The 15066-nt window shown below is 38.6% G+C and overlaps 1 protein-coding gene across 3 annotated transcripts in view; it reads right to left on the bottom strand.

The window, feature by feature from the left end:
- DENND5A (DENN domain containing 5A) overlaps nucleotides 1-15066 on the bottom strand; it is a 108114-nt gene that overhangs the window by 42849 nt on the left and 50199 nt on the right. For all 3 annotated transcript variants that reach the window (XM_065882721.1, XM_065882720.1, XM_065882722.1), the window contains 4 exons: nucleotides 12113-12300; nucleotides 2232-2549; nucleotides 836-1051; nucleotides 102-336 (listed from right to left, as the gene is read on the bottom strand). In XM_065882721.1, the coding sequence (XP_065738793.1) occupies nucleotides 102-336; nucleotides 836-1051; nucleotides 2232-2549; nucleotides 12113-12300 (957 nt within the window). The remainder of the gene's footprint in view (nucleotides 1-101; nucleotides 337-835; nucleotides 1052-2231; nucleotides 2550-12112; nucleotides 12301-15066) is intronic.

Consider the following 15066-nt stretch of genomic DNA (forward strand, 5'->3'; position numbering starts at 1 on the left):
ACGCAAAAACAGAAACATGGAAAGAAGCTGGCATGTTTAGGAACAGGGACATGTTAGTGACATAATCCAAGAGGCTAGAAAGTACAACAAGGAGGCCTCACTTGCTTCATCCACAGTGGTACACTTCTGGTACATGGATGTGCGCAGAGTAGGTGTCCGAACATTCAACAGCCTGATCTTGTCTACTCGGGAATCAAACACCCGGAGCACAGGATCTTTATCATCATCGTCATGACACATGATTTTGTTGTCAATGAAGGAAGCAAACATCTGGGTCTCCAAGAATCTTGAGAGGAAAGGCAGGTAGGGCTCAGGCTGATCTGACAGAAAAGATGCCTGGTGGGACCAAAAGGAAAAAGTCATCAACAGGGAAGAGGGCATATCAGCCTTAATCAACCATGGCTACATACCCAAGGGATTCAGTAGGTTAACTCTTCTCTGAAGCTTCCTAGGTCTTTATAAATTGCAAACAATAAAACCTCTCCATCCTTTTTAAAAATTCATATAATTTCAGATATCCTGAAACTTTGACACACTGGCCCATTTAACTTACTCAGGTAACCTACTGTGGCAACCGATGTTCCCAGAATCCTGATGTTCAACCTGCATGCACATCTTTGCCTAAGAGAGCTCTTTTACTGAAGGTAAACCACCTGATAGCAATAACCAGCACTCTGCTCTAAAGCAAGCAGACCTTATATTTTATCAACATCAGAAGGACCATGAACTTGTTTCCAGCACATATTATGAAAGAAAAACTCATCTTCAGTCACATCTTTAAGAGAGTCTGGCATGTTCTCATTTCTTACCACCTCCCCAGTGGGATTATACTCACTTTGTCAAAGTTTTGCATCTGCTCCCTGTTGGTAAACCAGGACTCCTTATCCTGGCTGGGCTGAATGACAAACACCTCATAATCTGCAAACATCTGAGTGAAACGATTTGCAAAAACTTCCCGGATCTGAATGTTTAGCTGGTAAATCCTTAGTTCTTCTTCATCACACTGAACTTTGAGATCCTTATTGCTGCTGGGGTCTTCACGTACTTCCAGCTACAAAAACAAAACAAAACAGCTGAGAACATGCAAGCTTTTCCTTTTATCCCAAAGAAATGCAACTCATCCTTTGCCCCGCCCCCCGCCAATGGTCATTTACTTTTGCAGCAAATGGAGAAAATAAACAAAAGAGAAAAAAATGGGAAGAAAAGAAAAAGAAAGGAATTCTGACATGGAGAAGAGATAAATCAGGGTGTTCCACTTGCAAGTACCCAGCAACCCAATGAAAGTGGAGAGGAACTCATTACAGGCAGAGAGAGATTCAGCAATAGAGGAAAAGACACCAGTTATCTCAAGGGTCAGAGAAAGGAAGGAGTCTGGGAAGTCAACAAGAAAATGATAATGCAAAGCAGCAAGGTCAGACTCTGGTTTTCCCTTCATCTCTTTGATTTTTCTCCCCCATATCACTTTCCCTATCTTTCTCCCTAAAAATGTTTCCTTACTGGTTTTCTTAACTTTTTTAATCTCTCTAAATATTTCTCTGCTCTTCTTTAACTGGCCATGATTTTTCTTTTTTAATATCTGCTCTACTAACTAAACAAATCAGGAAAATGAAACACTTCACTAAAAAAGAGCCCAACGAAATGATTACATTACCCCATTTTGTTTATATGTAATTTAAGAAAGTAATTTAATAGTGAGAATGGGTAGGGTGAAGAGATGGGTAAACAACTACACAAAGCGGACAGTCTCATCAAAGTCAGGAAATGGAAAGTTAAGTACATCCCTGGGAAGAGCAGAGGACTAGAATTCAAGAGGACCAGGTTCTAGCCGCAAGTCAGCCACATAGAAGCATTTAATCTTAGGTAAAACACTCAGGATCTCTAAGTCAACAATTCCTGCTCTGTGTGCTTTAGGATGCTGTGAAATTCACAAGGCAATGGATCTGAAAGAAGTCTGAACACAAAGATTGCCACCACCATCCCTCCAAGTCTCTCTGCAGTAGTGTTTACAGAGAATGACAGCAGCTTCTCCTTGATGTTGAAGTGAGAAACTACCGAGATTTAGATTCAAGTAGCAGAGCTAAATGTTTGCCAGAGCTAAATCCAGAGTCTCCCACACAGAGCATCCTTTCAGTACTCACAGATATGCCTTGCCCTGAACTGGGTGCCTTCTCATTCCACACTTTATTTCACCAGGACAGCACCTTAGCACAGACCCACATACAGCATCATACCTTCTCCAGGCTCACCCCAGTCCTCTTGACCAAGGCCTGCAGGCGGGCGATAGTTTCGTTCTCCTTGAGGAACTCGTAGGAATGTAAAGGGGAGCCTGCGATGTTTCCATTCCTCTTGTCGGAGACGAGCTCAGAGGCCCGGAGCCTCTTCAGCTTGGAGGCACTCTCGCTACAGTGAAGGTTCCCTTCAGGGGGAATGCCAAATGCCATGAGAATCTCAGAGACTTCCTGGACAAACTCCAATTTGTTGGGAAACTGAGGCAAGTCCTCCGGCAGCTCAATGAAGTGGTTGTCAATGTCCACAAAGCAGAGGTTAGCCTGGCAGTCAAAACATGATGAGGAGTGTGAACAACTCCAAAGTATTAAGGAAGAAGCTTTAGAGGGGATAATGAACAAGAAAGGAAAGAGCAAACGTCTGCAATGGGCATAACTTAGGTATGGTTAAAGAAGATGGGGTGGAAGGAGGTAGACCTGAGTTCCAGTCTTCCCCTGATGCTTTCTAGTTGTGGGATCTTGGGAAAGTTACATAACTCTGTTTCCTCAGCTATAAAATGGTGATAAAAACAACTTATCTTAGAGACTGATAAGGATTACATAATGACATAGATGTTTAGCATCTAACACAAAATTCTCATATATAGTAAGTGCTCATAGAATATTTGTTGAGTTCACAAATTCTTACAAGAGTAAAAAGAATGCTAGGAGTGTGTCAGAAAGTCTAGGCTCCAGACCTGAATCTGTTACTATCTCCCTATATGACCCTGAGCATACCAGTATCCCTTTCTGAGCCTCATTTCTGATTTATAAGATTTGATGGCTGGTCTTGATTTTTGTGCTTCCTTCTGGCTTTAAGATTGCTTCTGAGAGGATGTAGAGAGACAGTACTTTCATACATTGCTGAGGAGGCAGGTAATCTGGATTAACAAAAAATAACCTGGCAATATCTATCCTTATTTTATAGACATAACTGACACAGGGAGGTTAAGTAGCTTGTCCAAAGTCACACAGCTAGTAAGTAGTAGAGCTGGGATTTGAACTCAGTTAGCCTGACTTCAGTCATACCCTCAAGCTCTTAACCATACATTCTTCTCCTTAGAGGTCTTACAAATTTCTTGTTCAATTTAACTTAAATATTTTATAGTTCTCATCCCTGTTGGAATTTTCTTGCAGTGCAGCTATTAATTAGAAAAGCTTTTTATTTTTGTGTATTTATTTTATAACCATGAACCTGTTCTAGCTAAGACAACTGTCATTTCCTTCACTGCAGAGCATTATTAAATGCTTAAGTGTTTGTTATAGCAAGGATAATAATATTACCTATGTCATAAGTTTGTTTTGAGGATTATGAGACAATTAATGTCAAGGATTTAGGACAGTGTTAGTATACAATAAATGTCAATTAACATTGCTATTATCACTGTGGAATATAAAACTCCAATAAATGAATACACACACACACAATATATATATTGTATTACTAAACAGGAAAATTCCATAATGAAAAGATGCTAATAATCCCCACATTTATTTGTAAATTTAATGTAAATTTTTTTTAAATCCCAGAAAGATTTTAATTTTTTTCAAGGGAGTATCTGATGAATTGATTCTGAATCTTACCTAAAAAAATAAAAGAAAAGAATAGCCAAGAAAATTCTGAGGGGAGACTTGCCTTGCTGGGTTCTATTACAAATATAAAACAATGGGACTTCCCTGGTGGTCCAGTGGCTATGACTCTGCACTCCCAATGCAGGGGGCCCAGGTTCAATCCCTGGTCAGGGAACTAGATCCTGCATGCCGCAACTAAGAGTTCGCATGCTGCAACTTAAAATCCCACATGCTGCAACTGAAGATCCCACATGCCTCAACGAAGATCCCACGTACCACAGCTAAGACCTGGCACAGCCAAATAGATAAATAAACATTTAAAAATAAATAAATAAAGTGTTTTTTTAAAAGAAAACAAATATAAAACAATAATCTGTTGGAAAAAAACAGTCTTGAACAGACCCATTTATTGTGGATGAATTATTCAATAAATGTTTGGGGGACAAATGACTGTACATTTAAAAATGTTAAAGTATAATACCATATTCAAAAATAACTTTGAGATAGACTGAAGATTTAAATATAAAAAATAAAGCCACTTTATGTTTTAAAAAAGAATCTCTACCTTTTAGAGATACATACTAAATATATGATGACATAATAATGCTGTGTGAGATTTGCTTCAAAATAATCCAGTAGGGTAAATGGGAAAAGAGTGGAGGATATAGAAAGAAGAGTGGCCATGAGTTGATGATTACTGTGTAATGATGGATGCTAGTCTCTTTACTCTTACATGTGTTCAACATTTTCTATTACAAAAAGTGAAAAAATAAATACCCCCACAAAAGTATTAAAAGAAAATATAAAAGATTACTATTATGCCTTAGGGTAGAGTTGGACTTTCTAAACTTTATACAAGGCTAAAAAACATAAAGGTAATTACTGCCATAAAAATAATTAAAGATAATCTGGGAAACAATAATTGTCATACATAACATGTAAAAGGTTAACATCCAAAGAAATTATTGAGATAAAGATAATTTACCCAGCTGAAATATGGAAACAGGTTATAAAAGGCAAACACAGAAGACGTTTCGGTTAATTAACTTCAAATATATGAAAAGATGTTCAATTTCACTAATAAACCAAGAAATGCAAACGAAATATTTTTTACCTCCTAGATTAGCAAAGATTTAAAAGATTTATAATGTCCAATGCTGGCAAAGTTACTAGGAAACAAACAACTCATACACTGTTATTGGGAATGTGAACTGACAACTTTCGGGGAACAATCTTAAAGAAATTCTTTTTTTTTTTTAACCAGTCCAACCCAAGAACTAGAAATTACCATATTTTTATCTACTTATGTACTCCCCAGTCCCATCCCTCAACCTACACAGTCCCACCCCTGTAATCACTATCCTGAATTCTGTTTATTATCTTTTTGCCTTTTGTTTTTTAATTTATCACATATGTATAGTACATGCCTTTAAATTTTTGCTTGTTTTTGAATTTTATAAAAGGATTATTGTTCTTTACACAGTCTTGTGGTACTATTTTTCTTCACTGAACATTAAGTTACTAAGATTCAGCCATTTTGTTGTATGTAGCTACCCATTATTCATTTTCACTCTTGTATAATATTACACTATGTGGATATACTACAATTTATTCATCAATTTTCCCATCAAAAGGCATTTGACTTGCTTCCTGTTTATTGTTTTTACATTGTTATACATGTTTTCTTGGACACGTGTGCAAGATCTTCTCTTGGGTATATCCTAGGAGTAGAACTGCTACGTTGTGAGGTATGCAAATGTTCAATTTTATAAGGCCTAGCTGTGTTCCAAAGTGGTTACAACAATTTACATTTTTACCAACAATCTTAAGTGATCCTACTGATCCAAATATTTCCAAAACTTGGTATCATCAGATTTCTTAATATTACTACATTACTGGGTACATTTATTTATACTTCCCTGATTGCTAGTGAAGAAATGTGTATTTTTTGTACAATCCCTCTTCATGTCTTTAGCCCATTTTTCTATTGGGATGCTTATCTTCTTACTGATTTGTAGGAGTTCTTTATAACCTCCTGATGCTAACTCTTCATAGGCTATATGTGTCCTACACATATCTTCTCCTAGTTTTTATTTTTTCATTTTAAGATGTCTTTTTCTTAATTAAAAAAATCAAAGTTATCAATCTTTTATTTTATGGAAAGTGTTTTCTTCATCTTGTTTACAAAGTCCCTACCTACCCAGAGGTCAAAAAGGTATTTATTAATATTTTCGAGAAGATTTAAATTTTTCTTTTTGACATTTAACTGCTTAATCCGTCTCAAGTTGATTTTGTTACGGCATTGGGTAGGAATCCTTCTTTACTTTTTTTCCCTATGGACAAGCAATTTTTCCAGCTCTGTTATTAAAAAGTTCTTTGGCATGGTATGTTTATTATATATCAAAATACTGTTCCACTGATCCTGCTGTTTATCCCTGTACCAGTAAGTCTTGTATTCTAAGAGGCAGGAGGACCATACAGTAAATCCAGATTAATATAACTATTCCACAAACTCTCAATCTATTGAAACTGCATGTTTTAACATGTCCATGTATGCATTCATTCAATACACATTTGCTGAGTGCATAAATTACTCCATTTACAAATCTATAACTAATAAAGAGAACTTTCCCATATCCAAGATTCAAAAATTAGAAGAATCACTTTAAATTTCACCTTCTAGAGTTCCTCTACTAGATAACAACTTTAAACCCGTCCTTGTTAAAGAGACGATAAATGTTGAACACCTAAAAATAACACCTATTTTTTGTTTATTCCTCTAAGATTTTAAAATTATAAGTGCCTTCAGGCCAAGCAATTAAAAAATATAGTAAAGACAGAATTAAATCATCTAGTCATGAAGCTCACCTGCCTCATGAGCCTGTCCATACAGCTAACAGAAGAAAAGCACTGTGACCCACCAGAAGGACACAGTGCAATCATTTATCCTCTTGGTCCTCCTCTCTTTTAAGGAAAAAACCAGTTTGTCCAATAGGAAACGTAAAGGCAGCTAAATACAACTATAACCACTCGACAATGCTTGGCTGGCTTTTCTTCCACTGCTATTGACCAAACACAGAACGTCTGTAAAGAACTTTATAAACTCCAAATGCTGTATCCACATATTGTAGATACTCTGAGATAGAGGTGGCCAGAGGAAAGAAAGCAGCTCAGGCACACTTCAGATATTAAGATAGGAGCCTCTGAGACACTACTAGCCATTCTTTGCAGAGTTGGGCTGAAGCAGGTAGGGATAAGAAGGCAAAATGAAAAGGGAGCCATTCAATTACTAGACTCATACAACAGCCTCACGCTTTCTCCTTAGTACTCAGAGGGCTCTGGCAAACAGAAGTAACTTACAAACCTACCTCAAACCCCTCATGCTCCCCCTTCCTCACCTGAAAAGAGGCCAACTCCTGCAAAACAGCTTGGGAGACAAGAAGCAACCTGGAAGGGGCACTGAACCCAAGTGATCAGTCTTCCTCAGTTAACCTCCTGTCTCGCTGGGAGAGGCCATGGGAAGACTTTGCTACTCTGGGGTAGTGATCACATGGATATCCCAAAGCACAAAAAGTTTCCCAAATCCTTTCCTGCAAAAGGTCACAATGGCCCTTCCCAGGGCTGAGTTTCCACCACCAAATCACAGACAGCCTCACTGGCTAGTCTATCTTCAAGTTATTCACTGAAGGGGATCTCAACAGATAACTGGGGAAAAGCTATTGAAAAAGTATCCTGAGAAAGGAGAAAAAAAAAGTAGGAAAGAAAGAGAGGCCCAAGATAGAAAGAAGTAATACCCCCTTCCCCTGACATAGCTGTGGAAGAACTGCCTCCTTCCTGTGCTCAGACAATGAAACCCAAAAGAGAAGCACAAGACAAAGAATGCCTCACAAAGGCAGCTCAGCACTCTCACTTGCTCAGGGCCAGCTGAGCTCATGTGCTGGTGTAAAAAGAAACAAAGGGCTTTTCACAGATTTTTGATGCCCAAAGATAGGGCAGCAACTGATGAATTCTGACTTGGGGGTTAGAGAATGTACACTCTCCATGTCTCTGGACAAAGTCCCTTTTATAAGTCTAATGTGCCTCCACCCCACTACCCTGATGATGCCCACCTGCAAAGGCCCAAGTGCATTTCCCAGCCTCAAGGCTTCCTTCTAGCATCGTAAAGATACCACAGGATGGCCACCAAAATGTTGAAAGTAGTTATCTCTGGGTGGTAAAATCTGAGGTAATTTTTACGTTATACTTTTGTGTGTTGTTAGAATTTTTAACTATAAATGTATCATTTCTGAGACATTCCAAAGCTGTCTTTCAGAGATATTATCATGCTCCATTCATTATGTGTACCTTTCATGGTGCTTTACTCCTTGAAAAAGCCAGTCTTGGAAGACATATGGGAACATATGTATATGTATAACTGATTCACTTTGTTATAAAGCAGAAACTAACACACCATTGTAAAGCAATTATACCCCAATAAAGATGTTTAAAAAAAAAAAAAAAAAAAAAAAAGCCAGTCTTTTCTCACCAGCCTAAAGTTTTCCATGGGAACTGCACAGACTCAGATATCCCAGAGGTTATCTGCTAAAAATCAAGTTAGAAAATATCCAGCTACATAATTGTCTGCACAAATACGTGAACTTCAGAGGAATAGGCTGGATGAAGTGGGACTCTGAAACCCTAGAACTGCTTATGAAATACACAAAGGTATTCTACAATCCCACTGTCACCACTCCTTCTCAAGAAGACCACAAGGAGAAGCAGAGTACAAAAGATGCAGCAATGGCGGAGGCTGCAAAAGTGGAGAATCCAATATCCCAGAACAGTGAAATTTTGGGTTTCTCAAACAACCCACAGTTTCTCAGTCCTGTTAAGAAAACTGCTGGTCTCCCAGAAGCCTCTTCACACACCCACATACATGAAGCACACACAAAATAATGCTGAGAGAGCCTACAGGAAATAGAACGTGCCCCAAGTATACAGCAAGCTTATGCCAAAGATGAAAATAAAACAGAAATCTGGCTTCTGGCCTAGTGACCTATTGATCAGCTTATGCATGTCTCTTCGGCTTTCCACCGTCAATCATTTTTTACTGTTATTCTTTCTTTTTTTGTAACATCTATATTGGAGTATAATTGCTTTACAATGGTGTGAGGGTTTCTGCTTTATAACAAAGTGAATCAGTTACACATATACATATGTTCCCATAACTCTTCCCTCTTGCGTCTCCCTCCCTCCCTCCCTATCCCACCCCTCTAGGGGATCACAATGTACCGAGCTGATCTCCCTGTGCTATGCGGCTGCTTCCCACTAGCTATCTATCTTACATTTGGTAGTATATATATGTCCATGCCGCTCTCTCACTTCGTCCCAGCTTACCCTTCCCTCTCCCCATATCCTCAAGTCCATTCTCTACTAGGTCTGTGTCTTTATTCCCGTCGTGCCCCTAGGTTCTTCATGACATTTTTTTGTTTGTTTTTTAGATTCCATATATATGTGTCAGCATACGGTATTTGTTTTTCTCTTTCTGACTTACTTCACTCTGTATGATAGACTCTAGGTCCATCCACCTCACTACAAATAACTCAATTTCATTTCTTTTTATGGCTGAGTAATATTCCATTGTGTATATGTGCCACATCTTCTTTATCCATTCATCTGTCGATGGACACTTAGGTTGCTTCCATGTCCAGACTATTGTCAATAGAGCTGCAATGAACATTTTCACTGTTATTCTTATTTTGACTTTTACAAAATGATAATTACCTTTACCAGAAGGAGGTGTCAGTATTAAATATGAAGTCATTTAAAGCAACAACAAAAAGCTCCCCACTCTCCAGTCTTTGATATCTGCTCTTTATGCATATTTATCAGTAGACAAATATATATATAAAAACCCAGTACCCCAAAACTCAATGGTTTTCTCCATCATTGTGAAAGGAAAGTCAAAATGGAGTCAGTATTTCTAAGAGAGATCTCTAAAATGGAGCCGGGAAGCCATTAAGGAAGTACGATGTTTGCATGACTCAGCCTGGATGGAAGCTGACCTTTTGACCTGATGAAGAACAGAACACCAGAACACCTGCCAGAAACTCAAGATACTAATCAGACCCTTAGCCTAAACACAATTCGTGACAGTCTATATACTAACAAGACCCCTACCCTAAAATAACCTGTGATTTCTTAAGGACAAATAATTTGACTCACATCAGAGTCGATCACAACTCTCACCAGGGCAACTTTTAACAACCTCGTGGTTTTTGTCTTTATAAGCCCCTGACTCTTTCTCTTCCTCGGAATACTCTTTCAGGGTTAACTGAATCTGTGTCTCCCCAATTGCAATTCTTAAGTCCCCAAATAAACTCTGTTCTTTTTGCAGCCTCCTGCATTTTTTTTCGCTGACATTATTTAGATCTTTTCTTCCTTAATTAATCTTGTCCCAGCCCAAATAGCACAAAGCTCTATAGATTCAAAGGAGGCAGAAATGGAAAAAACTACAAGGAAGACATTATGATTCTAAAACCAAAGGCAAGGGACTTCCTTGGTGGTCCAGTGGTTAAGAATCCACCTGCCAATGCAAGGGACACGGGTTCGAGCCCTGGCCCGGGAAGATCCCACATGCTGCAGAGCAACTAAGCCCGTGCACAACAGCTACTGAGCCTGTGCTCTAGAGCTCACGAGCCACAACTACTGAGCCCATGTGCCACAACTACTGAGGCCCGCGCACCTAGAGTCCGTGCTTCACAACAGGAGAAGCCACCACAATGGGGAGACTGCGTATCGTGGCGAGAGGTGGCCTCCCTCGCCACAGCTGGGGGGAGCCTGCGTGCAGCAACGAGGACCCAATGCAGCCAAACATAAATAAATTAAATAAATAAATTTTAAAAAGAAAAAAAGAATCCACCTTCCAATGCAAGGGACGTGGGTTCGATCCCTGGTCGGGGAACTAAGATCCTACATGCTGCGGGGCAACTAAGCCCGTGCGCTGCAACTACTGAGCCCACACGCTCCAGAGCACGTGCGCCACAACTAGAAGGCCCACGAGTTGTAACTGCTGAGCCCACGCACTGCAACTAAGACCCGACGCAGCCAAACAAATAAATAAATAAAAATAAAACCAAAGGAGAGAGAAAAAGAGATGCAATTGACTATAGCTTAAACATTATGGGTATGATCTAATTATCAGGCATGTTCATCAAGATGGCTGCCCAGACATGCCCAACAATGTGAATGCTGCTTAGATCCAATTCCATGAGAACGGTCTCTTCTTTGGAGGTCCTCTTACTCATATTCCTCAGCTATACATAAAAATCTTCCCCCAAAAAATCATTGGTGGAAGGATGAGACAGAGTCATGTTGATACCAGTGTGTGCATAGTCCAAAGTCTTCTTCCCAGGCCTTGCTGTTGACTACGAAATTCAGAGTAGGAAAGGCCTTCCCCCAGCTAGTTTCATACAAGCCACAAAATGACCAAAAGAGGTAGACCAGTTCTCTTGGTAATTCTAGGAAAATAAAAACCAAGACAATCTTGTTTCTAATGATGCTTTAAATATATTTTAGAATGAAGTAGTAAATAAACAAATATATTTTTTAATCAATTATTTTAGTATTTGAAACAATAGGAAAGAGGAGCAGGCCATCTTCACAGCAAGGGAGGAGAAGCATTCTCTCAAGGCCTTCCTTATCTTGAGCAAGGAAAGTTTTCAAGGCTACATTCAGTACTACAAGAATCACTATGATCAGGTCAACTTTTACAGAGTAACTGTGGCCTATAAAACAAAACCACTGATTTATTAATACATGTCTGGCTACTAAAGCAGTTATAAAACTATACTATGTGGAATTTCTTTAAAAAATAGGGGGTAGAAAGTACAGAAGTAAAATACAATTTAAATGTATGATAACTGTTAAAGCTAAGTATTGAAAACACAGAGATTCACTATGCTACTCTTCTGTGTAAGTTTAAACTTTTACATAATAAAAAGATTTTCTTAAAAATACGTAAAGTATCATGTTTGAAAAAGGCAGTTCACAATAGTATAAACAGAGATTATTATAAAAGTATGTCCGGTGATAGAGGAAACAGGTGTTTCTGGAATTATATAAATTGAGCTAAATGTTCAGTGTTTTTACTTTTTTCCTGGAAAGTTGTTTGTGTTCCCCAAAATAAAAGAAAATAAACTTGGTGATACCACCCTGGGCTCATCCCAAAGCCCTTCTCTCCCAAATCCTGTGTCAGGGCCACAGGCACCAGCACCCAAGCTCCACGTTTTTCTCACCTCTTGAGGCAGCTCCAGTTTTGACCGGTCATCCAGGCCATTGGAATGCAAGCCCATCAGGTATGGCACAGGAGCATCTAAGAAATGTAGGAGAGAAGCTGGGAGAATAGGAACATAGACATGCTGCCACTGGAAAGGAAACATGAGAGCTGTAATTGTCTCCGCCACAGTCATCAGTCTCTGGTAATCTAGGTCAAAAACAAAACACACACAAAACCAGTCAAAAACAAGGTACTTGCTTCTCAAATAGTAAGTTAAAATCTTCAACACAATTTCACATTTAGAAAGGAACAGGATAAACTTCAGCAAGGGTATGCTCAGAGTATGATTCCCTTGTGGGTATCAGAGAGACAACCCAGAGACCTCAATGGACCACAAGCTGAAGTATACCCCCCCACACACAGGTCCATGCTAGTAATAAAATTTAATATAGAAATACAATTTAGAAAAAAATACAATAGGTATCATAAATAGTACCTTGCTCCAAATACTAAACCAGAATGTTAAGTAGATTCTCTTCAGTAGAAGGAGAATGGGGAAGTGGAACAAAAAGAAAAGGAACAGTGGTCTACTCTCTGTTCAGCATGAATGTCAAAACACCTCATTTACCACTCACATGTCTGCATTCTACAAGGAGCTGATGTGAACTTTGACTTCAAGATCAAGCCAAAGAACCTTCAAGCATGCAGAGGCTGGTTTTCCACACTAGCCAAGTCTGCCTTCCACCTGGCAACCTTTCTTGAATGGTAACAGCATGAAAGTGTCGTTTTAACACTTTGATTAAAAGCTCCCCTAGAACCTGAAAGACCCAGAAGATTGACTTTCATTACTCAAAACTCTTATTCTAGGTCAGAGAGCATATCTTGGAAGAAGCTTGTGCTCAAAGCTTAGCTTTTCTTCAGAATGCAATTTCTAGACTTGTTTTATTTTTAAAATGAGTAAAAAATACATCAGCAAAGCCAATACAATAGATTGAGATTTAACACATTACTATTTACAAATGGTATGATGGTTTCAGACACTTAAAGACAAAGTAGGAACATCAATTTTAAAATCATATGAGTAATATCCTCCTGGAATGGCTGATTTCAAATGAGTTTTCACAGGAGTTAAACAGTTTTATGCACTAAAAACTCAGCCCACCATTTAAGCAAATCCCAGCTTGGTTCATAAATGAGTAATAAATAACAAAAAGCTTTCCAGAGAATGAAGAAGAATGAGTAGGAAGTGAGCAGAAGCTGACATATATCAACTAGGTTTTAGCAAAGCATCCTTTGTGCTCACCAATAAAACTTTGGAGCAGCTTACCACCTTGCTCCTGGCTAAGCATGACCTGGAAATAGTTTTTTTTTTAAACTAGTAATGCAAATAAATAAAAATTGATGACTAAAACTTCATCATCTCAAACATTTTGAGTACACTCTAAGGAAGTGCCTCACGCTTCTTCGGGGAAAGCTAAGGCATTTGATAGATAATAGATAAGTGATGTAAAACAATCAGTGGGTAAAACTGAGCTCAGAGATTTGGTCATCAATAATGATTTTTTAAAAAATACAACTGATTTAGCAGAAGGACAAAAGAGCACAAGCTTTTCATAGTCACTAAAATTAGGAACAGACTGATAAGAGTTCAAGAAGAAAGTCGATCTCATTTTTCACTGTGCCCCACAAAGCACTGCCGTTCCCATATTAAAGACTATTTGGTGAGGACCCTCTCCCAATTGAAGCAACAACAAAAATATTTCCCAAATTACAAAATAAAATAAAATAAAAAACTCTTTCAAGGATTAAATAGATAATCTATATAGCCTTTCAGAAAAAGTATTTACTCCAACGTGAGAGTAAGCAACAACTGAGGAACAAAATTTAGGCCACTGCAAGTTCGATCTTCAGCCTCTTCTGAGATATCTCAGTTCCATGGGACACCTGTACAACTTTGCTCGTTATCTTTCTGTTGAAATCTTCCTGCTCTAGGATTATTCTAACAATTATTATTAAGAAGAATTCTAATGATTCTCTAGGCGAGGCCTCAGTTTTTGTATCTTTCACCTCTCTTTTCTAGATATGAATGCCTGTAAATCTACTAAGAGCAATAATCTTGAGAATCTCAGACATGATAAGAATATACTTTAAAATTCAAACTTAAGATGATCAAAAGAATGTAAAGGTGTGGGAGAAAACCTCCAAGAGATATTTAAAGCTGAAGGTCCAGTCTTACTGTGTCCCAACACTGGCACTTAAACACACATTTTGAAGAAATATTACACTGAATAATGTCTCCCCCCGTTTCAGTGTACACACACATATAGACACACACCATTTCTGGTTTTTTTTTTTAAAAAGGCAGGAAGGAGCAAGGCCTTTCCAATCATGTGAAAACCAAAAAGCTGCTTCTTTTACCGAAAGTCAATAAAGCAGGTGCTACTCCTTTACGTGGCTGGCATTCCTGACAGGTCTGCTCAGAGACAAGAACATCTCATAGGGGTCCAACAGACACTGAGTAAAGGAGTCCCTGAAATGCCTTCCTCATGAGGCTTCCTGGACACTGGACTGCTCCTTATAGTGAACCTAGTTACAGTGTCAGGGAACATCTATCTACTCTCTAATCATGAAACAGGGCATGCTGAAGTCTGAAGGAAGGGGCTTCCTCTGGTCCATAAAAGCAGGCTTTTCAATAGCACAGACATCTAGTTCTGGTTTTTCCCTACTCTTCAGGATGAGTCTAATCCAGTATCTGAAACTCAGCCCACTTATTTCTGCTAGAGTGGGTAACCTTATTCGCCTCAGATTGAAATCCCTGAAGAATTCCCTGTGATGCACTTGAAAGTGTGCTATTCTTAGAAACAAAACACTTTTAGGAGATGAGAAATCATCTCCTCTTTCAAGGCTAAACTGCTTTCCATTTATATGGTTTGGTTTTACAGATACTAGAAACTTGGAATTTTATGGCCTCTC

The sequence above is a fragment of the Phocoena phocoena genome, chromosome 8 (genome assembly GCF_963924675.1).
Source record: "Phocoena phocoena chromosome 8, mPhoPho1.1, whole genome shotgun sequence".
NCBI classification, from domain to species: Eukaryota; Metazoa; Chordata; class Mammalia; order Artiodactyla; family Phocoenidae; genus Phocoena; species Phocoena phocoena.